The sequence below is a fragment of the Mercenaria mercenaria genome, chromosome 13, assembly GCF_021730395.1.
Source record: "Mercenaria mercenaria strain notata chromosome 13, MADL_Memer_1, whole genome shotgun sequence".
Taxonomy (NCBI): Eukaryota; Metazoa; Mollusca; class Bivalvia; order Venerida; family Veneridae; genus Mercenaria; species Mercenaria mercenaria.
Window position 1 is genome coordinate 68963258 of NC_069373.1, and position 27180 is coordinate 68990437.

General features: G+C 34.4%; 2 protein-coding genes across 2 annotated transcripts; one reads left to right on the forward strand and one right to left on the reverse strand.

Annotated features, from left to right (window-relative positions):
• Positions 1–1876: 1876 nt before the first annotated feature.
• LOC123530177 (uncharacterized) lies at positions 1877–7159 on the forward strand. Its single transcript, XM_053520965.1, has 6 exons — positions 1877–2055; positions 3735–3857; positions 4556–4646; positions 5355–5516; positions 6712–6812; positions 7097–7159. The coding sequence occupies exons 1-6, from the start codon at positions 1900–1902 to the stop codon at positions 7157–7159; spliced, it is 696 nt and encodes a 231-aa protein (XP_053376940.1). The 5' UTR covers positions 1877–1899.
• Positions 7160–8249: 1090 nt separating this feature from the next.
• LOC123529776 (uncharacterized) lies at positions 8250–26000 on the reverse strand. Its single transcript, XM_045310295.2, has 10 exons — positions 25869–26000; positions 18961–19559; positions 18401–18707; positions 17359–17469; positions 16656–16862; positions 16082–16206; positions 13277–13403; positions 10776–11002; positions 10199–10428; positions 8250–9460 (listed from the first exon to the last, which is right to left on the reverse strand). The coding sequence occupies exons 2-10, from the start codon at positions 19405–19407 to the stop codon at positions 9295–9297; spliced, it is 1947 nt and encodes a 648-aa protein (XP_045166230.1). The 5' UTR covers positions 19408–19559; positions 25869–26000; the 3' UTR covers positions 8250–9294.
• Between the last annotated feature and the right edge of the window lie 1180 nt (positions 26001–27180).

Consider the following 27180-nt stretch of genomic DNA (forward strand, 5'->3'; position numbering starts at 1 on the left):
AAAATGGACTAAAAGGATTTAAAGTTCAAAAGCAAGGTCTATAGAATATGTACACACTTTTTGACCTAACAATATGTACACATTTTGGACCTATCATAAATTTATGTCACTGTCGCATAACGGGACTAATTGATAAAACAGTTACATCACTTTAGATAATTATCCTAAAACGGACTGTATTACAGCTGTGTATGGAAACGAAATCTTTTAAGCGATCTAATACATTTGATATCTTTGTAAACAAAACAAAAAAATCATTAAATTTGATCATAGAACTTACAAATATAAACAAATATAGTATACTTCACGATAACTACATTATTAACATACTTACATTACGATATTGTCACAATTTTTTATGACTCACATGTACAGATTTAATCATACCGAGTCTGTAATTAATTTGCTTGGTACGTTGTCTCCAAAACATCTCTATCATAATATCATAATATCATGATATATTGGGTAAAAAATGCATTAAGGAAAACCTACACAATTTAAAAAGTATTTCTTTTCCGAAAACAATGCAATCGTATATTAACTCAAAAGTACTTCTATAAGATAACATCAGATACCTTGAATGATACACAAAATACCTTCGTGGCTATAGATTTTGGCTTCTGGCAATTGACATTCTGGCCATTTCACATATATACCTAACCGGAACTGAAACCGAACAGAAAAAAAATAGAACGCATTTATGATCAATTGTGCACAAATTAAAATCCTAGTTTGGTTGAAAAGATAAAAATGGTCACATTATTTTTTACTTGTTTGCCGAAAAATCGTCCGTGATCCTCAGGCTATGTAGCTGCTCTGTGTTTATGAAAACACATTTGAGCCGCGCCATGAGAAAACCAACATAGTGCATTTGCGACAAGCATGGATCCAGACCAGTCTGGTCAGGATCCATACTGTTTGTTTTCAAACCCTATTGCAATTAGAGAAACCGTTAGCGAACAGTATGGATCCTGACCAGACTGCGTGGATGCGCAGGCTGGTCTGGATCCATGCTGGTCGCAAACGCACTATGTTGGTTTTCTCATGGTGCGGCTCATTTATTTATTTTATTATCCAAAGGCGACTTCAGAGTCTCGGTATTATCAATACCCAAACAATACTATATCATCATCTATATTAGGGTCATTTCACATGTGCTTCTACACATTTTTACGCAGAGATTTAGAAAAATATCGGTGTGTGTTTACGTGTGCGTGTAAAAGATCTAGCCGAATCAGGAACGGAGAAAAAGACGGCATCAGTTCGGTTCCGTTTCGATGTAGATGTGAAATGGCCTTTTTATACTAGAAAATCAGTATTTTCTTGTTTCGCTACATTCTTTAAATTGGCACGAATGTTATTTTTATTAAAATGACACCATATTTTTCAGAAATTGGTCATTTACCACTAATACTGAATCAGGAGAACAATAAACAGTTTTAGAAAATAACGAACTTTAAGCATCGTAGAAATACCTGATTTTATTGTAAAACATAAGTCAAAATATTTACTGCAGTCATTATATTCTTGTTAAATACTCTTGGTTTTGGTATCATGAAAAATAGGAGATGAAATTTCAGATGTTTCTATATTTACGAAAGAACACAAGGAAGAATACTATGGTAACCGATGATAACTGAATTGTTCATTAACTTTCTGAATTGTTCACAAGCTATAATTTCGTCAATAAATTCGAAAAATATCGAAGCCATTTTTCATCTAATAGAACATTTTAATCATCAGTGACGTTTTGATGTGAAATTGTTCACTTCGGCCAAATGTCAGCCTGACCTAATGTAATTAAACGCAACAAGTAGATTAAATTGTCACAAGATTGTATAAATAGCAAGTAGAATTATTCCTCGAGAGCATAGACGCCAGTGAATCCAAAATACCAAGATGTCTCCGTCACTGAAGTTATTATTTTTGTGCTTTTTCGTTGGGATTGTTTACGCCATGGAGAAGCCATGCTGTATCAGTAAAAAATGGTTTGGTAAATTAAAGATCACGACAGTACTTTTAAAAAACGGAAGCACTATCCCGACCGTCTCAGACGTAAGATATTTTCTCATTTTGTAATACAAAAAATTAAATATTTAATCTAATGTATTTGCATGATGTTTTTGTTTTCTGTTCTACCATTTTAAGCATTTCGAACATATATAGGCGTCTTATAATTTGAAATGGCAATGTGGTAATTTTAATATTATGATGGCTCTTCCTTTTCAAAATATTGCTGTCAGTGGATCCCGTTTTGACACTTGGTAATTTCCTAGTGGTTACGTATTCGCGTAAGGCAAATCGGCATTCCTCGGACGAAGTTCAACGCGTAAATAACTTTCCGTAAAAACCCGGAAAATGCCGACATTGCTTACAGGGAATACGCAACTACGGGTCGACTACTTTAAGCTAGTTCTGCACGTTCGGATCGATTTTTTTCTACAATGTACAATTTGATAAAACTCTGATTTTTCAAAACTTTAGAATATACTTAGAAAAATCAGCAAATAAAAAAGATGGGGTCGTGTGCTTGCTCTTTTGCTAGACTGATTTGAAAAATTTGGACCTCACGCACTTTTTCATAATGGAATTCTGTGGGGAAATCATAACTTTCATAGCATTTTCTACAATGTAGATTTTATTGAAACTTCTCACATTTGTAAATAAACATATGACATATAATTTGGTGAAATAAAATGTACAGGTTCGTGTGCTTATTTTTGAGATCTTTGACCAATATTAAAGCGAACGCATTTTTCACGCTAATTTTAAGACATTATTTTGAAATATTTAACGTGTCAGATGTTTTAATATCATATTTTAACTTTAAAGAGATAGTAACAGTGCCATTGTAATCAATTTACCCACATATTGCCATTAATTAATAAAATGATTTTCATTTCCGTACGCCGAATCCAGGCTTTATTCTACGTTTTCCTGATAAATAACGTTACGCCATCACTTTCGATTTATCTAACGTGCAGAACTAACTTAAAAAATCTTGCTCTTTTGTTTCATTATGAAAGAAAGACAGAAAAAAATCAAAGTATCCCGCTGCGGCAAAGAAAGATGAAATGTAGCCTTTTCGGTGAAATAGTGTGTTTACTAAAGTCTACAGCATGAAAATGATTTTATGACTAGAGAGTGACTGTAAATAAAATATCAGTTTGTTCCTATTCTAAATAGATGATAAACATGTTTAACATCAATGTGGTAGTTGGAAAATGAAAAAAAAATCATTTTTATAAATGATCTACTTTTTCCTGATGCAAAATCGGGAAAGCATGGTTTTTGAAGATTTTCGATCTAAGAAGAAGTATTATTAATAACAGTAGGTGTTATCAGTGTGTGTTTTGTTTGTTAATTTGATCGAGTTGTCTGTTAAATTTAAAAACTATACAAACACGCGGTATGACATAAACGCACCGACTGGGGCAATATTCCATAGAGACTGAGTGGGAGAACGCATACTATTAACAGATTAACAGCAAGAGGGGAAGTAGGGGCGCGGGCGGCTGCTAGTGTTGGAAAATTAGAGCCTGGTCCATTATATTTTAAAACTGCTTTTCTCTGCACTGTGCATACCTGTACATACATGTTTGAACATTTATGACAAAATTAAGATTATTTCGTGTATTATCGCAAATTATAAAATTCACACTAACAGCTCAACTTAAGGAGTTAAACGTACAGAGATCAAGCGATTTATATTCCATTATCTTCACAAATTTCAGAATCGTCTTATGATGGACTATGACATGGATATGAAAATGGAAAGGATTTATGGTACTATCCACTCCGACGGTCCCATGGGAATGACAGCCTCCAACTATACCGTGTACAATGACTTCATGAATGTAAGTTTTTTTTATATTATTTTATTTACAATATAATTTTATTCAGTCTTTTACAAACGCAACCGAATAAGCATCCGGATAGCTCTTTTAAGTTAGAGGGCATTGCTATGAAAAGAGGGGTTGCAGTGATGCAAATATACTCCGAGACAGGAGTACAGTTTGACAGAATAAATAAGAAAGAACCGGTATTTAACGAAGTCATTTTCCTGTGACTTCTGTGGGGAAGTAGTCAGTTACTTTTGGAGTATAAGTCAGTTCTGTAACTCTAGTGAGGTTAACTGATTGCTGTAAAGAAAAGCGGTGTTAAACTCGCACAAAACAAAGAAAACCAGAACGTGGTTTCATACAAAATGCAAACGATTGCGCTCCCGCAACAAAACGACTATTGTATAGTATCATCGTTAATTAAAAAAATGGAAATCGCAAGGAATCTCTTTAACTAAATGAGAGCAAATATTACAGAGATGAAATTAATAGTTTTGTAATGTTACGCTTGCCAGTGTACTTAAATTTTGCGGATTAATTGTAATAGCTGAGGGTTATATTTTGATACCGGTTTCATTATCATTGTAACTTTACATTCGTATGAGGTGACAAAGAACACGTGCTGAGACTTGAAGCATGAACTGTAGGAAACAATTATATTGATGTTACATTGCGTACTAACGGTGTTTTTCTTTTGAATATTTATTTTTCAGGGTAAAAGATATATATTGAATGATATGGGAAATTATTGCAATATATCAATGATTCCTCCTGAAACTGAAATGGACTCACACTGTGTACCAAGTAAGGTTCTCCATTTCCAAACAATTTATTGGACTATACTGAAGTTTATTACTTCAATGACGCCCATATATATACGTTAGACATCATATTAGCTACAAAGGCAGGACATGAAACAAGTTGTAGTATAGGTAAAGTGTATAATTTCAGGGATTGGACTAGTGTTAATGAGATATTATATGTCATAAAAAAGAAGATTGTATTTACCTATTTAGAAATGTAATGTGATAAGGTACCACAGATTGATGTATTTTATCAACCAATTCGAGCATAACATCTGCATTCTTGAATGGTCCTAAACTAAAAAGGATAACACTCCAACAGTTCTGTTTCGCTTTTTGTCTGGGCACAATGGGAAGCTATATCCACATATGGATCCTGTCCCGATTCTCTATCGCTTTTGTCTAGGCACTCTGCAACGGGCAGCTACATACACCATAGATCCGGTCCCAATTCTCTACCTGTAATTTCGTATCTTAATCGCCTTTGTCTATGCAGTGAGCAGCTATGTACATTATTGGATTTGGTCGTGTAAATTGATATCTAGATCGCTTTTGTCTAGGCAGCTGCGTACACATATGGATCAGGGTCCGATTCTGTATTCATTTCTATATTATATTGCTTTTGGCTAGACACCCAGCAGTTGGTAGACACGTATCAATCCAGTCCCGAGGCTCTTCATGTTTTATAACTATATCGCTTTATTTCTAGGCACTCTACAATGGGATGCTATGTACACATATGGATCCGGTCCTGAGGCTCTACATGTAAATTCATGGGAGGGCATGTATAACAACTTTTACTACAGTATGCAAACTTCAGTCAACGATTGCACACCTGTATCTATGACCCGTACTGGAATGAATCCAGATGGTAAACAGTTTTCCTATGTCGAAAGATAATTATGTTCGTTTTACATGTTTGCTTATATTAAAACATAAGCAGAAAAAATGCTTCGCATTAGAAGTACCTTTGAGGTGTTTTAAAACTGGAAACAGGACATGCGTTCAAGTTAGATGTCTCCATGTATATGGACGTTGTAATGCTACTATATCCATACAAACTTTGTTGTTGCTCTTATCTTTTGTGGTGCGGGCTAAACTAGGAATCACTTCTTTGTATCCGTTTCTGCCCCGTCCCGTCTGTGGCAATTAATTTTCTTTAAATTTCACCGAAACTCGTGTCATTTTAAAACTAAAAACGGGTTTTAAGTATAAAAAACATCACATTTAAAACAAGGTTCAAAACTCTTCAAAAAAATAATTCCTTCTTCACTCGAAAAATGTTCAAAAATTGACATTTCCTTCAATATTTCAAAAACTTATCGACTCCATTTGATTGCATCTTCAAACAACACATTGCCCTACCTTTCATTTTAACAACATATTCCCCTTTTATTTCTAACTTTTCTGAAATCAGTGAAGGTGTATTCCACTGGAATTTCAAAACAAGTTGTATGCGTCACAAATAACACAAAATACCAGGTCCCATAACTCTGACTTTTGTCTTCACAAAAATGTATCCCCTTTTGAACTTGAAAAGTACTAAAGCTGCAGTATCCAATATTTCTGATATTTCAAGTTTGAAAATGAAGATTAAGGGAGCTTGTTTTCAATAGGATACAATGAGTACATTGAAAAAACAACAATGCGGCTTTAAGTGCGGGTATGGACCACATTTAGTGATATGTTTAGTTATGATGGGTCCTTTCGGATCGATCGTGAGGACTGTTGTACTTTTCATTATCTAATTGAAACTGGGTAAGCAATTATCTTGATTGGTTGGATTGTATGCTTCCAAAAGAACTCCTCTTATTTGTTAGTTTATATTTATTCATTTTAGCTCGATTGTGATGGAAACTTCAAGTTTATTTGAACCATTCTCAAGTCCGATTATTCGAAAAACCAGTACTGGTGTCATATGAGAAGGCGTGGTCGTGACCTAAGTGGGGCTCAAACAACGAACCCGGGTTGAGTGGCTGACATATTAACCACTAGACCACTGCTGTCCTTTTAGAGATTTGCGTGTTAAATGTGATATAATTTAACGTATTTTTTTATTGTTTTAGGTGAAAGAATTGTAGAAACTGTGCTATATGTCGACATTGTTCAGTATCGTGTTAGCGATGATGAATCAGTTGTATTTAAAATACCAGACTCTTGCATGATGGTAAGTAAAAAGTATAAAAAATATTGTAAAAATAAAGGGATGAAAGGCCTATGGAGCAGTTGCCATAAAATAGGAACAGTTTTACGTTGCCCTATAGGAGTTGATGATACGTAGTAAAGGAAATAATAAGTACCGTAAGAAATGGTCGTACAAAGTACAAAGATATATAAAGGTTTATAGAATAACATACACACTGAAATAAGCAAGAACTGTTACGAAGTAAAAATGGTTTGTTATCGAAAAGTATACTCTTTTCTGACATTGTTTAACTTGTACTTTTCTAGACATATTTTATAGAATTGAGAATGAGAGATGACGTATTATTGCTTGTTTTGAAAGAATACTAGTAAGTTCTTGCACTTCCTTAAAGAAATTAGTTTGTTTTCTTTAATATGTAATGTAAGAAATAAAACTGTTTTCACATAATCTAATATTTACATTCAAGGAACCCTCCAATATTTCTCATTTTATTTTATTCATTTCAGACTGGAATGCCCATCGGAAAGTAAGATGGCTGAAAGGTTCTATCTGAATGGATTGTTTCCCCTTGAATTGTTATACATTTTGTAAATAAAGTGTTCAGTTTCGTACTTCGTAATTGCGTAACAATTAAATAGTCTGCAAGAATCTAATTACGTCATTAAGGACGTGAACCTATCATGTAACTCGGTAGTTTCCATTAGGCAATTCGGCATTCTTCGGACGTAAATATCGCAAACAAAGGAAAACGTAATTTGCCGAATGCCATTACCAGTCCACTACCTGAAAGCAAATAGATACCGACTAAAAAACATTGTGTTTTCTTTATACGTATTTGGAAACACATTTTCACTATTAATAGGAAATGCTTTAGTGCCTCTGAGGACTTTAAAATGAGTGCAAAGCATTAGTTTTTTTTAACCGCTGCTTCCATATATATATTTTGTATTTTCCATTCAAATCTACACAAAATTAAATTAAAGTATCACCGCACATGCATATCCTTTACACAGAAGTTTTATAATCGGTGGTATCTAAGGCGCACAAATGGTTTTAGTACCGATGCGTTATTAATTGTTCAGGTTGGAACTACTGATTCAAAGGATACTAAGCTATATATATACAAGTACAATGTGTCTGATGATAGGCAAAACCAAATGAGAAAATTAGAAATATGTCATTTTCATAATAATTAATGATGTCTTACACGCTCGCCGTTTTTATTTATATACGGAACACTTCTGACGTGTACGATATATGTTTGATAGATATCCAGAAAATACTTTCATTTCTTCACATATTACCAAAAATTGGTGGAAATTCCGCAACTGTTATAATTTATATTGTAGATAAGAGAATGTTTAGTTTGTATTTCCCGCCGTTACATAACTGAAATACTGTTGAAAAACGGCGTTAATCCCAAAACAAAATATTTTTTATTTCAAAATCAATTCTTTTCTTTTGGACAATAAATAAGTATAAACTAGTTCCTTTGGCAAATGCCTTTGCAATACTTGCAGGGGTATAACAGCATCAAAAATACTTTATATATGTATTCTTGAATTCGACATTTACTAAATATATAATATTGACCAGCGATCACTACAGTGTTCGATCGCTTGTTGGATAAGTTTATACATCAACGACAAAATATGAATTGTTTATTCTTGAAACGGTACATGAAAATTATTTTTCTGCAAAATAAAATCTAAAAGAAGATAGATTAATATTTCCATCTTTGAAGTGGTCAGGGGCATAAATATGGCAGGTTTTTTTTTATTTAGGCTATAAACATTACTCAGGCCGAAACATCTTTAGTAATTAACAATGTACAGAACAAAAGTATGCGAAATGCAGCACAATGAAATTCATTTTCAAGTGAACAAAAAGGTAAATAAATTGATGTATTGCAGTCGGTGTGGTGCTCAGTATCAGGAAAGATTAATATTCAATGAGTTAGAATGGATAAAACTTGATAGTCTCACCCAGTGCACAAACAAACAATAAAATCTGTAGGAAGATCTTTTGGAAGCATAGAACGCAACCAAGCAAATTAGAAGCAGGCTCATTTCGACTAAGTTTGTTCACGAGGGTTAAGAAAAGGGCAACACTTCTCTAAGCCTTCCTAGCGGAACCCTATCATACGTAAACATTGATTGAACTCAATGATCCCGCAGAACCAGAAAATATAACAACTGTTAGTCTCGATTTCACGTGAATATACTGACATTCGAGTCTTTTCAGAGAAATCCATAGGTTTACCAGTTGCCTCAAAAATTCCTTTGACCAGTGGCCACATAGTTAACAATGAAAAACAACATGAAACAGTTTGAGGTGGGCTCTAAACATTGCCCAGGCCGAGAGGTAATAGCAATTAATATGTATGTGAAATGCAATAGATTAAAATTTAAATGCGACACTGAAACTTAAAAGATTGTATCTGGATGAGATATTCCTATATCTAGGGAGAGTATTTATTAAAATGTACTATAAGTTAAATGGGTTATGACGTGACAGTATCATCCAGCGCCCAAACAAGTCTTGATTTCATCCGCAATGAATCCACTTTTAAGTCCTTTTCCATAAAATCATATAATTTACCAGGTGTCTCACACATCACTTTGGCCAGCAACCAAATTTCTTCTCCTGTCAGTTCGTCTAAACCATTACTGCAAGATAAAAAATGCTGCGATTAAAAAGTCATTTACATTTTATTCTTTGTGCCAGCAAGACGTGGGAATAAGATCCAGGTCACATTTAGGGCACTGTAGTTCGTTTTGTTTAAGTGTGATCTTAAAAAAAAACACCATGAACTAGATTAAAAGTTGTCAGCCTCAAAAACATACTTAAGTATGACTATATGAACTAATATATGCGATAACACATTTGAAAATAATATGATTTATAGCTGAAATGTTAGTACTTGACGGGGGCCTCCGTGGCAGAGTGGTTAAAGTCGCTGACTTCAAATCACTTGCCCCTCATCGATGTGGGTTCGAGCCTCACTCGGGGCGTTGAATTCATCCAGCTGGCTTACGGAAGGTCGGTGGTTCTACCCAGGTGCCCGCTCGAGATGAATTAATGCACCTGGGGTCTTCCTCCACCATTAAAGCTGGAAAGTCGCCATATGACCTATCATGTGTCGGTGCGACGTTAAATCCAACAAAAAATAGTTAGTACTTGACACTATACATTTCAAAAGCAATGATCAACGTGCTATTAGAACGTTACACAAGGTAACTGTGCAGTTGCTACTTTTAACAAAATCTGGTAAATTTACTCCATATTACTTACACATCAGATAACATAAGAACATGGGAAACATAATTTTTATCGTAATAAAAAGCTCTTTTAATAGAACGGTTCGGACAATGCCATTTGACTTAGGGATATGGAAGCAAACTTACTTCTGCAAGTTGTATTTAGACAACCATTTGAACACATCGTCTTGGCTCCACTTTCGCATGTGTTTTATTTTCTCTAAAGCAATCTTCCGGGAACCTATATATTCAGCCTGTGCATTTCCTGTTCTGTCGCCTGTTGCGATATCATATCCATAATTTTTAGCTTTCCTAGTGTCACCAATACCTGCTTCAACAGCATTGCCAACATCTCCCGACGGAGTTTTGTTCTGCAACTTTGGTAAAAACATACTTTTAAACATTTCTGTCACGTCTCTTTTATGTTGAGTTTATGTTTTAATAAAACAATATTATTTGCTTGTTGTCCATCTTTTTCTTTCATTCTGTTCACGTGCAGTGTACATATGTTCACACTTTGAAAAAAAAATTGAGAAAGCAAAATGTGTGTAGGAGAAAACTACAACCGAACACTACAACAATCGCATTCACATTTAAAACACGTTACCGTAACAAAGGAGTTCATGACCTTTAAAATATAAAGTGAACAATTTTAATAGAATGAATTCTTACACGGATTAATAAAAATAGGTTTTTACACTCAGAATTAGTGTTTCAGACTTACCTCAGCTTTATCATGCGCTGTGTTATCTGAATGTACCGCTTCGGGCTTTAAGATCCTGTCTAGCTCTCTATATAGATCAACCAACTTATCTTCGAATTTGTACTTTCCTGAAAACTCAACAAAGTACCTGGAACCTATCATAAGTCCTAACCAGCCATCGGGCTTGTAGCCTCTTTCCATTTTTAGAGGGATGAATGGTTTTCTCAGTTCTTGTGTGTATTCGGCCTCTAAGGAAAGAATAAAATAGATCTAAGTTCTGGTGCATTAAGATAATCAACTTAATAGAAAATAGACGTGTCTTGTTGTGATATTAAAAGGCTTAGTATTTGATATCAACTCGAAGGCGATATAAATATATCATTATGTTACAGTGTTAAATTATGCAGATTAAGATTTTGTATTTGTTTCTTTTTTTTTTGTTTAAGTTTTAATGCCATTTTTTTTCAATAGTATTTCAGTTATGTAACGGTGGGAAGTTAACCTAATCAGTGATTCCGAAATTTGTACTAGTATAAACCTGTTTTCCGCAAGTAACTGCCAACTTTCCTACGTGAAATAGAGGTAGAGGACGAATGATTTCAGACACAATGTCTTTTATCAAATCGTCATAGAGAACAAACGTCTCGCCCGGGGATCGAACTCATGACCCCGCGATCAGCAAGTCTGCGCTTTCCCTATTGAGCTATAAGCGGGCAGCCTTACGATGTTTTGCATGGTCAGAAAATCTAATTCGACATTATAAAAGAAAGTAAATTCAGGAACAATATGTTAAGAATTGTAATTAACTTTATAGACAATATTTTGATTTATTGGCAGAGAAAAGGACGAAAAAGAATTGATTTATTAACTACATTGTTCGCAGAAGTACAGCATAATCGAAAGAAAAACCTTTCAGTCTCTCTAGTAGACAAGTATAAAAACACCCCTACGCCTATTGAAAAGAACAAACGTCAACTGAGTTGTACACTCGCATGTTGAGTACGATACGATGGGCTTAAATAGGCTCTCAAAGCTTAAAGGCATTGTTGTTACCATAATCTTGCATCGGTGTTTTCCAAACAAAAAAATCACTTTTGTAGTGATAATAAGATTTACTATTGTTTAATAGTTTAAGCTTAGATTATTTGAGAGAAGCATGCATCTTGATCGTATACAAACGGGAACCAATCACATCAATGCCGCATACTGTTCATTCCATTCCATACTGGTACTGATGATAATGGGGGCAAGGGACAGTAAATTTGAAAACTCCACAACTCTGCGCTGATACCAGTGCGAAAAAAATCATAAAAAATCCAATTTCGACAAATTCAAGGCAATTCTTTAGCGAATGTCTCGCATAGACATAGCACTTCATTATGTGACATTTTCAGTCTGCCGATTCTGTTGCTTCTGTGATAAAAACGAGTAAAACGCAGGTTTCAGGACACTAAATTTTTACACAAAAATGGCCCAAAATGCACTCCTTGCGCGACCTGTACCGTATTATCTGCAAATGACTGACCTAAAACACATGCATATTTTTAAAGCATGTGGCCAGACGAAAATAATGGTGGGAAGAAAAGTATCACATAACCGTTTACTTTTTCCGCAAATTTGAGCTGAAGCTGGATGGATGGAGGACCGTTTCCAATTCGTCTGACTTGCGTTACCTCAGGTAAAGTTTTAGACCCGGCCGTCTACATGGAGCTAGGAAAATCGATACATGCACATATTTATTTTACACAATAATCACTCGTACGCAGGAATCCTTAGTTCTATAAACATCATAAATAACCAGTTGAATATATATGCCTGTAAAGTACATATGTCTATTTTATTTAAAAAACGTACCCGGGCCAAATGCGAAACTGGCCCCTGCCACTTAAACCCGGACAGATGATAAAGTCGACCACCTTGGATTTATTCGATTGCAATCGGTTATTTATATAAATGAACACACCGTCCAATAGCAACCACTTACAACACCAACTGGTGTAAACAAAAACAAAATTGGTAAATATTCTGTATAAATAAATGACTTAGTTTTATCTGTATAAAAAATATTTATCAGAAATTACTGGGGAAGAGGATTATTTTGCGCATGCTCGCTGTCAACACATGAAGGCCTGACATTGGGTCACTTTTCATTTTTGATCCGGAATGACTGTTGCAAAATTTTTGGGAAAGTTTCAATATATTTTCAGGAAGAAAATTTTGTAAATGACAAAGTGGTCGAATTTATCACCAGTCAACGTTCGTAAGTCCCCATTTTACATACCCGTTTCAGGGCCTCACTTCGTGTGAGTTTGCTTACTAAATATAAATTTGAATTATGTAAAGTTTTTAGCCAATGTTACCAACCACTGATAACAATTTGCAGAAATAAAAAAAACGTTACAGGTAAAAAAACTCATTTTCTGTCCGGGTTTATCATCAGTACCAGTATGTAAGAATTATCTCAAATGAGCTATAAAGTTATTGTATGGTATCTATTTCATCAAGATAAATAATACACTTACCTAATCTGCAATTCTCGCTTTCTTTGTATTTTCTTGAATAGCAGATTAATACAACAAGTGCATTTTCAACACCTTCAGCCATTGCTTGTAACGTTGAGCCTCCCATTTGCTCGATGTCCATCCATACCTGTATTAATTGAGATAAAATATGGTGTACTCCATAAAAGGTGAAATATGTCTAATAATATCTGCTCGATGTCCATCCATACCTGTATTAGTTGAGATAAAATATGGTGTACTCCATAAAAGGTGAAATATGTCTAATAATATCTGCTCGATGTCCATCCATACCTGTATTAGTTGAGATAAAATATGGTGTACTCCATAAAAGGTGAAATATGCCATAGCAGTATTTTATGAGAAAACATCTTCCTGGAGATGAAACATATCTGACAAGCAAATTTGTACTTTGTAGAAGTGAAATATATCATAAGAGCGCTTTGAGATAAACTGTTTTATACTTCATAGAGGTGAAATATGTCATAAGAACACTTTGAGATATACTTATATTTCATAGAGGTGAAATATGTCATAAGAGCACTTTGAGATAAACTATTTTATACTTCATAGAGGTGAAATATGCCATAAGAGCACTTTGAGATAAACTATTTTATACTTCATAGAGGTGAAATATGTCATAAGAGCACTTTGAGATAAACTATTTTATACTTCATAGAGGTGAAATATGCCATAAGAGCACTTTGAGATAAACTATTTTATACTTCATAGCGGTGAAATATGCCATAAGAGCACTTTGAGATAAACTATTTTATACTTCATAGAGGTGAAATATGCCATAAGAGCACTTTGAGATAAACTATTTTATACTTCATAGAGGTGAAATATGCCATAAGAGCACTTTGAGATAAACTATTTTATACTGTCATAGAGGTGAAATATGCCATAAGAGCACTTTGAGATAAACTATTTTATACTGTCATAGAGGTGAAATATGCCATAAGAGCACTTTGAGATAAACTATTTTATACTTCATAGAGGTGAAATATGCCATAAGAGCACTTTGAGATAAACTATTTTATACTGTCATAGAGGTGAAATATGTCATAAGAGCACTTTGAGATAAACTATTTTATACTTCATAGAGGTGAAATATGCCATAAGAGCACTTTGAGATAAACTATTTTATACTGTCATAGAGGTGAAATATGTCATAAGAGCACTTTGAGATAAACTATTTTATACTTCATAGAGGTGAAATATGCCATAAGAGCACTTTGAGATAAACTATTTTATACTGTCATAGAGGTGAAATATGTCATAAGAGCACTTTGAGATAAACTATTTTATACTTCATAGAGGTGAAATATGCCATAAGAGCACTTTGAGATAAACTATTTTATACTTCATAGAGGTGAAATATGCCATAAGAGCACTTTGAGATAAACTATTTTATACTTCATAGCGGTGAAATATGCCATAAGAGCACTTTGAGATAAACTATTTTATACTTCATAGCGGTGAAATATGCCATAAGAGCACTTTGAGATAAACTATTTTATACTTCATAGAGGTGAAATATGTCATAAGAGCACTTTGAGATAAACTATTTTATACTTCATAGCGGTGAAATATGTCATAAGAGCACTTTGAGATAAACTATTTTATACTGTCATAGAGGTGAAATATGCCATAAGAGCACTTTGAGATAAACTATTTTATACTTCATAGAGGTGAAATATGTCATAAGAGCACTTTGAGATAAACTATTTTATACTTCATAGCGGTGAAATATGCCATAAGAGCACTTTGAGATAAACTATTTTATACTTCATAGAGGTGAAATATGCCATAAGAGCACTTTAAGATAAACTATTTTATACTTCATAGAGGTGAAATATGCCATAAGAGCACTTTAAGATAAACTATTTTATACTTCATAGAGGTGAAATATGCCATAAGAGCACTTTAAGATAAACTATTTTATACTTCATAGAGGTGAAATATGCCATAAGAGCACTTTGAGATAAACTATTTTATACTTTTATAGAGGTGAAATATGTCATAACTAAAATAAGACAACTTCATGGTGGTAAAACAGGTATCGTATGTATTTTCTTTCAAGGTTCACTTAGGTTTACGTTAAGTAATCACCATAACCAGCTTTTTCATCATGATAATTGTAATAATGGCGGCATATCTTCTTAACAAATAACTTTTAACTATTCATGTAATGCAATAATGGTGTAAAACACATGTGAAATTCTTCAACTTTGTAAAAGTTAGGGCTAACATAGTAAAAGCGTTTCCGCAGATCATGTAAGGTTTCTAGTAAAAAGCAGATGATCAACAGACTATGTCTAGATGCCAAAAAAAATGAAATAAGCACCACCTTTGAAAATATTAGTGCTTGATGGAGTTTGTAAATCAGAATTTTATTTCGGTATCAAGTTATCTTTGAATTATTAGAAACTGTTTCTGAGATACATATATTATACTTCATGAACGTGAAATATATTATGTAGAAAATATTGTATCTATTTTAAATTATATGAAAAAAGAAAAGATGTAAATATTTTTGTAATAAGCTTTGTTCCACACATGATAAAGCATGTTTACACCTTTAAATGATGTACATTGAATTATCACCATGTATAATGTATTATCACCATGTACATTTTATTGTCACGATATAAGTTTTGACATTATCGTCACTATTGCTTTCATTATAAAAATTGACATGTTTGAAATATAAATAACATGTATACAAAATGCTATTTGATATTTAGCAATAATAGATATGTCAGATAAACCTAATTATACTAAGGTCTCTGTACAAGAAATTACCTTGTAATTCTTTTCTTCTAAGCTTCCTTTAATTTTGATTAATACATCTCGGTTCTGGCTTTGATATGAGATCATAATGTGACCTTTGGAGGGCTGTGTGCTCACTGTCTGAGGTAATACTTTAACTGAAAAAGAAGGCCGGAATGGATTATATGGAAAAATTCAAACATAATTTGTTTACAATGGCATAAACTAATTTAAGGTTGTGTGTAAACGTTATCATTGAAACAGTACATATTACCCTAAATACCTGACCCTCATGTAGTCAATATTTTTTCCCGTTGGATGGACAGTAATGTATCAGTGTATGTTACAAAAAAGCCGGTAAAAGAGATCCGTAATATCTAAAATGGTTTAGTGCAGAGCTGTGAACTTGTTTCGACACCGTTTTATTCGTACTTCACAATACATGTAAAATATATACCTGAGTTTAATAAAAAGTACATTATGAATACAGGGAAAAGCGTTGCCGTTCCAAATCTACCTCTTAAATTATTTTAAACATGTATGTAAAGACAAATGTAGCTTTCATAAATAAGAAATAATTATTAACGTATGTAAAAATCTATCATACCTGCTTCTTGATTTGATTTGTTGGTTGATGTTGACAATTCTTGTTTAAGTGTCCACAAGCATTTAGCGCAAGCATTCTTTATGCTGTCATTTGTTGTTGTCTTTTCTAGATCTAACAGTACATTTACCACTTTCGAGTCTTTATCATTCACGACGTCTTTACGTATTTCTTCGTCGAAACATAGCGCCCATATCGCATGAACACTTTCTGAAATACATATATGGCTTTAACAAAATGTATGTACGACAAACGGTACCTGAAACTAATCAGACAAAATCAAATGTTTGAAATTGTTCCAAACGAACCACGGTCGTTATATTCTAGAATGAGATAAATGCAGAACTAAACGTTTATCAAATCTGTAATCTTATTCTTTCGTTTGTTGCTGTTATTATGTCGGACTGAAGATGCATAAAACCACAAAAATAACTGGTTCGATACTGGCTAAAATGTTTAACATGTTGAATATTTTCACTTTGCACTTGTAACTTCTACTTACACTTGTCAAAACAAAGTGTTTAAACATTACAAATGATCTGAAAATCTTTAATTTTTAGGGACAAAGTATCAGCTTTAAATGTAGAAAAGGTGATGAAAACCACATATCTTTTGTGTGTATTAATGTTAAAAGAAATGCTACATACCTACCGAATAATGAGTGAATTGTTAAGTTAAAGAATTACTGCACAATGCTAAGTAATACCTAATTGTTCTTTCTCGTCTCCTGTTTTCGCCAAGTCAACTAATGTTCGCATCGCATTCAAATTCCAGAGTAACTTCTTGTTTGCATCATTTTTCGCAAGGTTTCGGACAGCTGTGGTGGTAAAACAATAAATGTATGTAAAAAACAGGACATAACGTACTAGTCAAATTAAGATTTTTTGACAACATTACTAGAGTATTCAAGTTCGACTTTCATTTACGGCTTACTTCTACATATGAAATCACATAACAGTGTACTGCCATTTAGAGCATAAAGAAATGGCCTAACATGCATAATCATTTCAAATGTAAAATATATGTAGAGATTACATTAACGACAGCTAAAGCTTCTGATCTTTTTGTTTATAACGTTTTAACAACAGGGTAAATGCTTTTTTTTTGTGTGACAGCCTTAACTGACACTTCCGGTCCTGGTGGAAACTGGAAGTGAGGCTTGATGTGCACCATAAACCGGTTCAGTCTCCGCAGTGGTGTTTTGGCCAATGGTCGCTTCAAAGCGGTGCCCTACTTTGTGCCTTTATTAATTTGGTTTATCCTTTCTGTCCAATTATTTTACTTTGTCTATGCATTGTGTGTAGATGTCAGTCATTGACATATTCATACTTACATAGCAGTATGTTTTCATTTTAGAGATGTTGTGTTAATAACATATGGTGATTTATATTTGTCATTCTGCTTTTGCGATGGCAGAAATAAACAAAGCTTATACAAGTAAAATTTATAAGAATATACTTCTGAGGCATGTAAAATTGCAAAAGACATAAAAATAGCGGACTAGTTTAGGTAGAGTCTGTTCTTGAGAGGTAATAAAACACCTCTCACGCACAGTAGCATTGGTGTACGTGAAAATCTGTTATATATAGCTTTGAATTGACTCCGTGATTCCAAAGGACCAGAACATTATGTCAACACTAAGTCACAGTACGGGAAAAGTTCAACTTGTATCAAATGTAAATCATATGAGTTGTTTCGTTAAATCAGAAGCATGTATCCCAATGTATCTTTTTAGTCAATAGACTTGCCTCGTCCACTGTTCTTGCATGACCATCCTTCGTATGTGCGAGATTCTTCTTCCATCCCTTTTTGTAAGAAGTACAGCAGTTTGGCCACAAGCGGTACATTTGCTTCTATAACATTGCATTCTGTTTCATTTACAGTATTTGCAAGAACTGCAATGGCAGTCAAGCTAATCTCGTCATCTGGAGATTTTAGGTATGGCTGTATTGCCTTCGTGAAATCCAAGTCTCTCAGTCGTTCTACACTAGCTTCCCTCATAGAAAGGTTGTGCAATTTGCAAAAACATGCATGAAGTATTTTTTCTAAAATGTCCTGCAAAAGAATAACGTCACACCTGTGAGATTAACTATTGAGATAATTTTGTGTTGTTTTGGGATTAATTTAAACCGGATGAACATTATTAGACTTTAATGGGCGGCTGCGTTCTTTGAATGTGGCTGTTCCTGTTGGAATTGTGTCCTTGTTTTTTAAAGATGTTATAGACCTACAAATGGTATAAAAGTAAAAAAAGGACAGATCTCCGAATCATGGCCGAACATTACACAGAAAGATTAGCTGTACGTACCTTCAGCTCTCCATTGAGATGACCTTCAGAATTTTGCGTCAAAAACCTCTTGCAAAATACCAATATGTCTGTCTCTGCAACCGCGTCAGACAATGTGTCAGAGCAACCGGTGTAGTATGAGATTAGTGTTAACGTCAGAAATAATAAATGTGTGTCTTTATACGTTGCAATGTTTGAATACACATCAGCTGGGTAGGCTACAACGACCTGTGTAAGATATTCTAAAATACTACTCTCAACAATTATATTTGCGACTTCATTCCGGAAGTTCTGCAACTCTTCTGGTGTCATTTTGTCCGCAAAAGATCCATAAAGACTGCATATATACCGAACATGTTCGTTTGCGTCTTTACGATTTACGATCCCTTTATCAGCAGCAACTTTTTCTGCGATAGCATTTAAACGTTTAAGACTTTCTTCTCTTAAACGCGTCACTTCTTCTTTCATACTTAGACTGTTATTATACAATGCGTTTGTGTCTGTGTAACTTTGATCTGTCTGTCCTCCGGAAGAGATAGTGTTTACATGAAGAGCAACGTTTGTGAATATATCTTGAAGTTCGTTGTTTCCTATTTCTTTCTCTTCTTCAAGCTGAATTTCTAACAAATACCTCCTATACATAACTCATTATCTATGCACATTACATTAGCAAATCGACAGTTGATAAAATCCAAGCTAAATTGAAATTGGTACACAAAATGTTAATGCAGACAAATCAATTGGTATCACATTATCAGATGTAATTCAAGATGGTAATAAGTGCATCATAATACTAATAAAAGTAAATGCAAAATAAAACAAGCTTGATCTATTCCTTCACATGTATCTTTAGTTACTTCATATTTCGAGATTTTAGTATATGTCAGTTCCACAAGTTATAATTGACCAGGTCACTTCGATTTCTATCAATATTAAGACATCTGTCCGATAATCCAGTGTATACTTGCTGATCGATTGAACATAAAATTTTATTATTGAAAATGGGTAGCAGTTAATAGGTTATATATAGACAGCTTTCAAGTTTGTACACTTGCGCCAAAGGTTTATACCCAATATCGATTTATATAGAAAAAGTTCTTTGTCAAATTTAATCGTTTTCCGTTATAAGATACCATAAATACCTCATTACTTGAACAATACAAAACTTCGATCTGGTACATCTGCACATAACCTGTTAAGTCGGCAGACATAGTATATTCGAGTTTTAAAGATTTACCAATAATATATACTACCTTACATTACCTGTAACTAAAAGCAAGTGTTAATAAATACCGGACGATAAACCATTTCATTTGCTTATGTGTAAAGAAGTCAATTTTCTTCAAAAATAGTGAAGTTAAACAATCAGTTCTGATAAATCAAAGACCATTTTAGTCCAGTTTTAGTGGGTATCCTAGGAGAAAGTTTTACCTTTAAATATAAGAAAATCTTAATTATTAACAAAAGAAAAAGCTCAGAGGTATCGTACAAAATATAGTGATGACATGGAGCTTATTTTATTCTGCGTGGGTTTGAGTCCCAAATCCACCATTTTCTTTTTTTTTCATAAAAAAATGCATAAAGTATTATTTTTATTAAGATAAGTTTACTTTTGTATAAAACTTCGCTCTTTTGTATGACATTTGCTTTGGGTTTAATTTTCAACAGAATTTCAGTCCAGTATTTCAGTAATGTAACAGCGGGCAGTTAACATAATGGATCTTAATTCATTTCATTACTTTTTAAAGGTTATACAGTAAAATGATATATGGGAACCATTTCAGAGTCAAATAGATTCTTTTACACACAAATCAAAGTATGATTGAAGATTACGTATTTTCAATAGGCCGATCGGTGGAAAAACATAGAAATTAGATAGTTAAGACATGCTTGTAAATCAAATCAAGGTCTCAATGCTACCAAGCTCAGTAGGTAGAGCATTGGTCTACGGATCGCGGGGTCGTGAGTTCGATCCTCAGGCGGGGCGTATGATCTCCGTGACTATTTGATAAACGACATTGTGTCTGAAATCATTAGTCCTCCACCTCTGATTCATGTGGGGAAGTTGGCAGTTACTTGCGGAGAATAGGTTTGTACTGGTACAGAATCCAGGAACACTGGTTAGGTTAACTGCCCGCCGTTACATGACTGAAATACTGTTGAAAAACGGCGTTAAACCCAAAACAAACAAACAAACAAACAATGCTACCAAGGGTTTGAATAGGACAAAACAACCAGGATACTCAATGTTTGAATTAATTCAATAATTGAAAATCCTTGGTACATGCATGTCAAGCGTATTTAAATCAATATCACTAAAAAATCAGTATAAGTTTTTATTATTATATACATTTATTCACAGCATAAATGTCATTGAAAAATGTTCAACAAAACAGTAAGCGCCATTGATTTCGGTGGTAATGCAGTATACAGAAAGCTAAATGGATTTGATTTGTTATATTAACTAGTCCCTTGTGATGGAGTCCATTCAATGTATCCGTATAACAGAATTCTGCTTACACTTGACAATTACATTACCTTATAACAGAATTCTGCTTACAAGTGACAATTACATTACCTATTAACAGAATTCTGCTTACACTTGACAATTACATTACCTTATAACAGATTTCTGCTTACACTTGACAATTACATTACCTTATAACAGAATTCTGCTTACACTTGACAATTACATTACTCTATAACAGAATTCTGCTTACACTTGACAATTACATTACCTTATAACAGAATTCTGCTTACACTTGACAATTACATTACCTTATAACAGAATTCTGCTAACACATGACAATTTCATTACCTTATAACAGAATTCTGCTTACACTTGACAATTACATTACCTTATAACAGAATTCTCCTTACACTTGACAATTACATTACTCTATAACAGAATTCTGCTTACTCTTGACAATTACATTACCTTATAACAGAATTCTACTTACACTTGACAATTACATTACTCTATAACAGAATTCTGCTTACTCTTGACAATTACATTACCCATCATAAATTGACTGTGTCCAACTGAGTCTGTTATTGAGTTCTTCTTACAGTTACAAATTTATGTATATAAATGTATGTAAAAATGCACATGCACGGATAAATATAAAAACCCGAAAAAATTCCTTCTGAATAAGGAGGCAGTAAACAGTTTTCATTGGTTAGTGTCCAACTAGCCAGGATCAAGTTTACAAATAAGAAGAATTTTAGAATTGTAGGCGCAGTTTTATATTCCGAAATTACTTTTATAAAATAAATGATTATGATGTCTTTTTGTGATGACAAAACAATTAAAATGATAATACATGCAGCAATTCTAGTTTTAGAGTATTAGTTATTAGTAAAATTTGACTAAGCGACCTGATATCTAAAAGATAACGCAGTAGCTTGCAATTGCAAGTACTACAACAAACGTTCAACATAAAAATATATCACTTTAATTCGCGTCTTAACAGAATTGAAATACTCATAAAAATGGCATCAATGGCACTTGTTGTGTAGCTTATTTTCGGAAATAGTAGTGATACCCGAAAATAGTAGTGATACTGTCGTAGGAAGCAATGTAGCTGTCGTCATTTGCAAGAAATTTCAGCAGCGATTTGAAAACTGTTAAACATGGTTCTTGTGCCGATTTCGCAACATGTAAAACCAAAGTTTATTATCTGCAAATGTAAAACTAGATATTGAATATCTATTTTTGATGGTTTGTTATGACACACACAAAAAGTTCTGTTAAAATTACAATATGTTTATTTCAGGTCTATGGTTACAAGGCTTCGAGAGGTTTTGAAAATCCTGTAGTCGACTGTTGTTGGAGAAGTTTTGAAAACTTTTTATTGCGTTTTACAAAAATCGCTCATGGCATTTCGGTGTTGAAATCAGGTTAATCTGATAATAATCTGCAAGGTGTTATATAAAGTACTCTACATATACTACTCTTGTGCACAAAAATAATATAGATTTGATTTAAACGATCAAAGGTCACCTTATAAATTCGATCGGTATGCATACTATTAATTCTTAGGTGCGCTTTAAATTTATAAAAGTTGAATCTTAAAATTTGGGCAAAAGTCTTAGTTATATTGATGCAGTTATGCACATTAACAATGAACACATGTTGTAATTTTTAGGAAAGTAGAACTCTATAAGGCTACCTTTTTATGTTTTTAACATGGATAAGTTAATTTCATTTACGTCATACAATAACCATTCATGTTATTGAGACGTGGTGATCGTACCAGCTTACGCACTGCTTGAACGACCCAGCGGGGGTATTTCCCGAAATAAGTTTATACTGTTTAATTTTTCAGCATGAACATTTCGGCTTGGGTGGTTCAAATACTCCCGGTTTAATAGCTTTGGATATTGTTTAATCACCCCTTGGATATGTTGCTTGCTTTTTAATTTTGTCTTCTGGCAATGCCTGTGATATGCAGGTTCCATAACCTCAGATCCCCTCTCTAAATTCCAGTTTGTTCAGTTCTGCTCATTGTTTTTTTTTCGTTAGGGCAAAAGCATCATTTTAATTGGGGAGCATACGCCGCTTTTCATGGAATTGCACTTTGTGTGTCATTGAAGGTTACATGTTCATCGCCGTATGAATACATCTGCGAATTTCTCTAAATTATATTCTGCTACTTATAACATGTGTAAATGTTGAGTTCTGCTCTACCCGGGGCTAGAGGGCGTGGACGGTAGTTTGCATTGCATTTCCACTACTTGAACAGGCTCACTCAAACCTAGCGTGCAACATTTTTATTTATGTCGTGTTTGGCGACCTGTGGCTTTCCATTTTTTTCTGTTTTATATTGGAGATTCGTGCTTAAACGTTTTTACTTAACTTACAGATATGTACAGTATTGCAAAAATAGAACAACAGTAAATGCGAACTACCTTTGGAAAGCCACAGCCATTGTCTTTTAGCATATGATTTCCTTCAGTCTGCAACAATTTATGCATGCCTAGCAAGTTTCGATTATACTTATTTCAATGTGTCAAAACCTTTCTATGATGAACGCACGTATAGTATGGTTGTTTCTTCATGCACGTCAGTTTTGTAACCATTCAGAAGTACCTCTGTAATGTTTCTTAAGTGATCGAAAGCGACATAATCCGAATGGGTGTGATTGTCAGTACCTAGCGGTGGTTCCGTGCGTAGTAGTCTCCAGCAAACATCTAGCTCCGTTAAGCCATATACAAGCAAATTGTACGCAATCATTTGTTGCTCGACGGGAAGCCTTGTTTCCCTGACGACAGTTTCCAAAAATTGAAGACCTTTTTTACACTCTTTGACATTTTCTAGCAACTTGGGATTGTTTTCTTCACATCTAGCCATTTCAAGATTAACAAGATATTTTAGATATCACATATAGACTTTAGGATGAATAAAACCTCCGTCAGATGTTGATTTCTCTGCTACCATACCGGTAACTGGCTTCACTTTTAGCTCATTTTGTTTCTTCATTGCTTCAAGTGGTTTGTGCAAAACTTCTGATTCTTTATGGAAATGATATCAAAAGATATTGCATCCCAGAAAGTCACCAAAGCTCCATAAATTACCGGGAACCTGTCTTCTACAGCTTCTTTTGTTTGCTTTAAATCTTTGAAAATAATATCTCGCTTTATAATGTTATGAAGTTGCTGCAGATCTTTCTGCTCTTTCGTGCAGTCACATTGCAGCATCTAAAACGTGTTTACATCGTTTCCTATAATTTAAATTACCAAATTATTCGTTCATTGTTGCGTCAAGAGCATATGCTGACTCTAAAATGAGATTTTCAGCGTCGGCATATCGCTTTCTATGCAGAAGATATGTGACTTGGTAAAGTCTTGAGTGAGTATAATCCGGGAAAGCCCTTTCTTCTAAATACGTCAGTCCAACGTCCTTTTACGTTTGTCCGGATCCATCAGCTTCTGAGCATTTGCAAAACAAAGTACTCTATGACTAATTTGAACAAGTTGCTCATTGGTATGTAATAGCCTACTTGTTTCTGGAGATCCCATTTGATTTTCTTGCAATTTTCAATACTCTTCAGAACATCTAAAATACAAGTGCTGTATGCAGATTCTGATTTCTGATTAAATAGAAATTTTCTGTCATTTGAAGTCGACATTCTAGCCAAAGGCATATTTCGTTACACAGTCTCATCTTTTTTTGGGTCAGCGGAGTCGGTATCACTCCAATGTTTGAGTCGTTTCAACGATTCTTATAGTTTATCTAAAGCAATTTTCGGATCTTGACAAAGTTCGTCAACTGCCGAAATAGTGTCTAACACCATTTGCGGGGTAAATTCTGATTTCAAAAACATGTTTCGTTCGGCTATGAAGTAGTTGGGCATAAATCGTGCTCGTACCCATTCTCTCAATTTCTTGATGCATTTAAGGAACCATTGCACGGGAATGTGTGGTTGTCATTTCGCATTTGGTATTACTTCGGACATCCAAAACACCAAATGCTTCATTATAAACGATGTCATTTGTTTTTGATACATGCTTTAATACCTCTGTGTGAAATACTTTTAGCAAAAAATAGCACTGTAGCTGCGTATCATTGAAAGACATAGAAAGCAGGGACTCCCCTTTATTGTTACATGTAGGGGCCTATATACGCCATTCTATGTCTATATGAGCTGACTCTGTTTCCTATTGGAGCAAATATGCAACCAGTCTGAACAACTATTTCTAAAGTGTACGCATTGGTCGAGTGGTCTAAGACGCTTTCCTATGGAGGGCCTTGGTGAAGGCCCCGGGTTCGATTCCTGGCTATTCCCATCGCGGTGTGTCCTTAGGCAAGGCGCTTTATCATAATTGCCTCAGTCGACCCAGCTGTAAATGGGTATCAGCAAATTGCTGGGGTAAGGTATAATTGTTTTACTGTTCTTAAGTTTACCTTTACCTTTATCTTTTTTTACCTATCTTATCCTCGCTAGGCCAGCCAGATGGCCTGTGTCGTATCTTCCATTTGTCCGCCTCAACTGGCCATGATTCACTCTCGGAGCAGATAACTTGGTCCTGGCGTACATCTACATCTACTGTGTACTGCCCAACTATCAATTCTGATTACAACTGGGAGGCGCTTTTTCTGGGACAGACTGTTAAAAGATGAGCAAGCCCATTAGGTGCAAAGTTAAAAAGAACTACAATTACTAAGATTAAAAAACACAGATATAGATTAGAAGGTTACAGTTGCCAGCCTCTCAGTGAATAGAATCAAACTGGGGTTGGACTGTATGCGTAGGGGAAGACTATTCCAGGAACGAATTGTTATTGGAAAAAAGGAGTTAGATTATGGTACTGCGTATGAGATTGTGGGATCAAGTAATTTAGGTTCCTTGTAGGTGTGTGTACTTTATTTTAAAAAATATAATACGGGATTTTTGATGCGGCGTTGTTCAAGGGATTGTCAGTTGAGATCTTTAAGCATTTGGGTTACACTGCTTGTTTGACCATAGTTGTTACATATTACCTGCCCCATATGTAACAAGTCAAATGGTTTATCGCGGCCAGAAATTTGTACAAACCGGACAGAAGTTGCGAAATTATCATTTGTGCAGGAATAAAGCGTTTACCGTAATGTCCAGTACTGGACAGGTATAGTGACCATGCACGGACTCAGCCAATTTTCCCAGAGGGGGGCTGATCCCCTGCCCCCCCCACCCCACCCTGGACATTTTGAAATTTAGCACTTCATTTTTTGCATTCTGGGACAGTTTTATGGACTAACTTGTTAAATTTGGGAAAATGATAAAATCAAGCTTTCTTGAAGGTAAAATTCTTAGTTTCTTTTAGATAAATAATATGAATTATGTCGGGGTCGTATGTAGCAGCAGCCGCATATACTTTACATGCAGTCCTAATGTTGCTTTTTTCGAAAAACATTTTCTTTCCTTCTTGTCTTCTTTCCTTTTTTTTAAAGATTTTCCAGAGGGGGTCCGGACCCCCGGTACCCCCCCCTCTCAGGATCCGCGCATGGCGACATATCATGCTTTCTGTTTATACAGGTAAACTTGTGTTTGGTTAAATTTCAACAGAGCACAGTTGTCTGAACAGTGTACAAACTCATTACTGTTTTTTTCGGGCAAGGGTGGAAAAAAAGTGGTAAACAATGAAAGCAGTAACAGTTTTATTAAAAAAAATAAACAATGAGACAAACATTTCCAACATCTTTGGACGGTTCAAAAATCCCATGTTAAACATACGATAAAGCCCGAAGCGCGTGAAAAT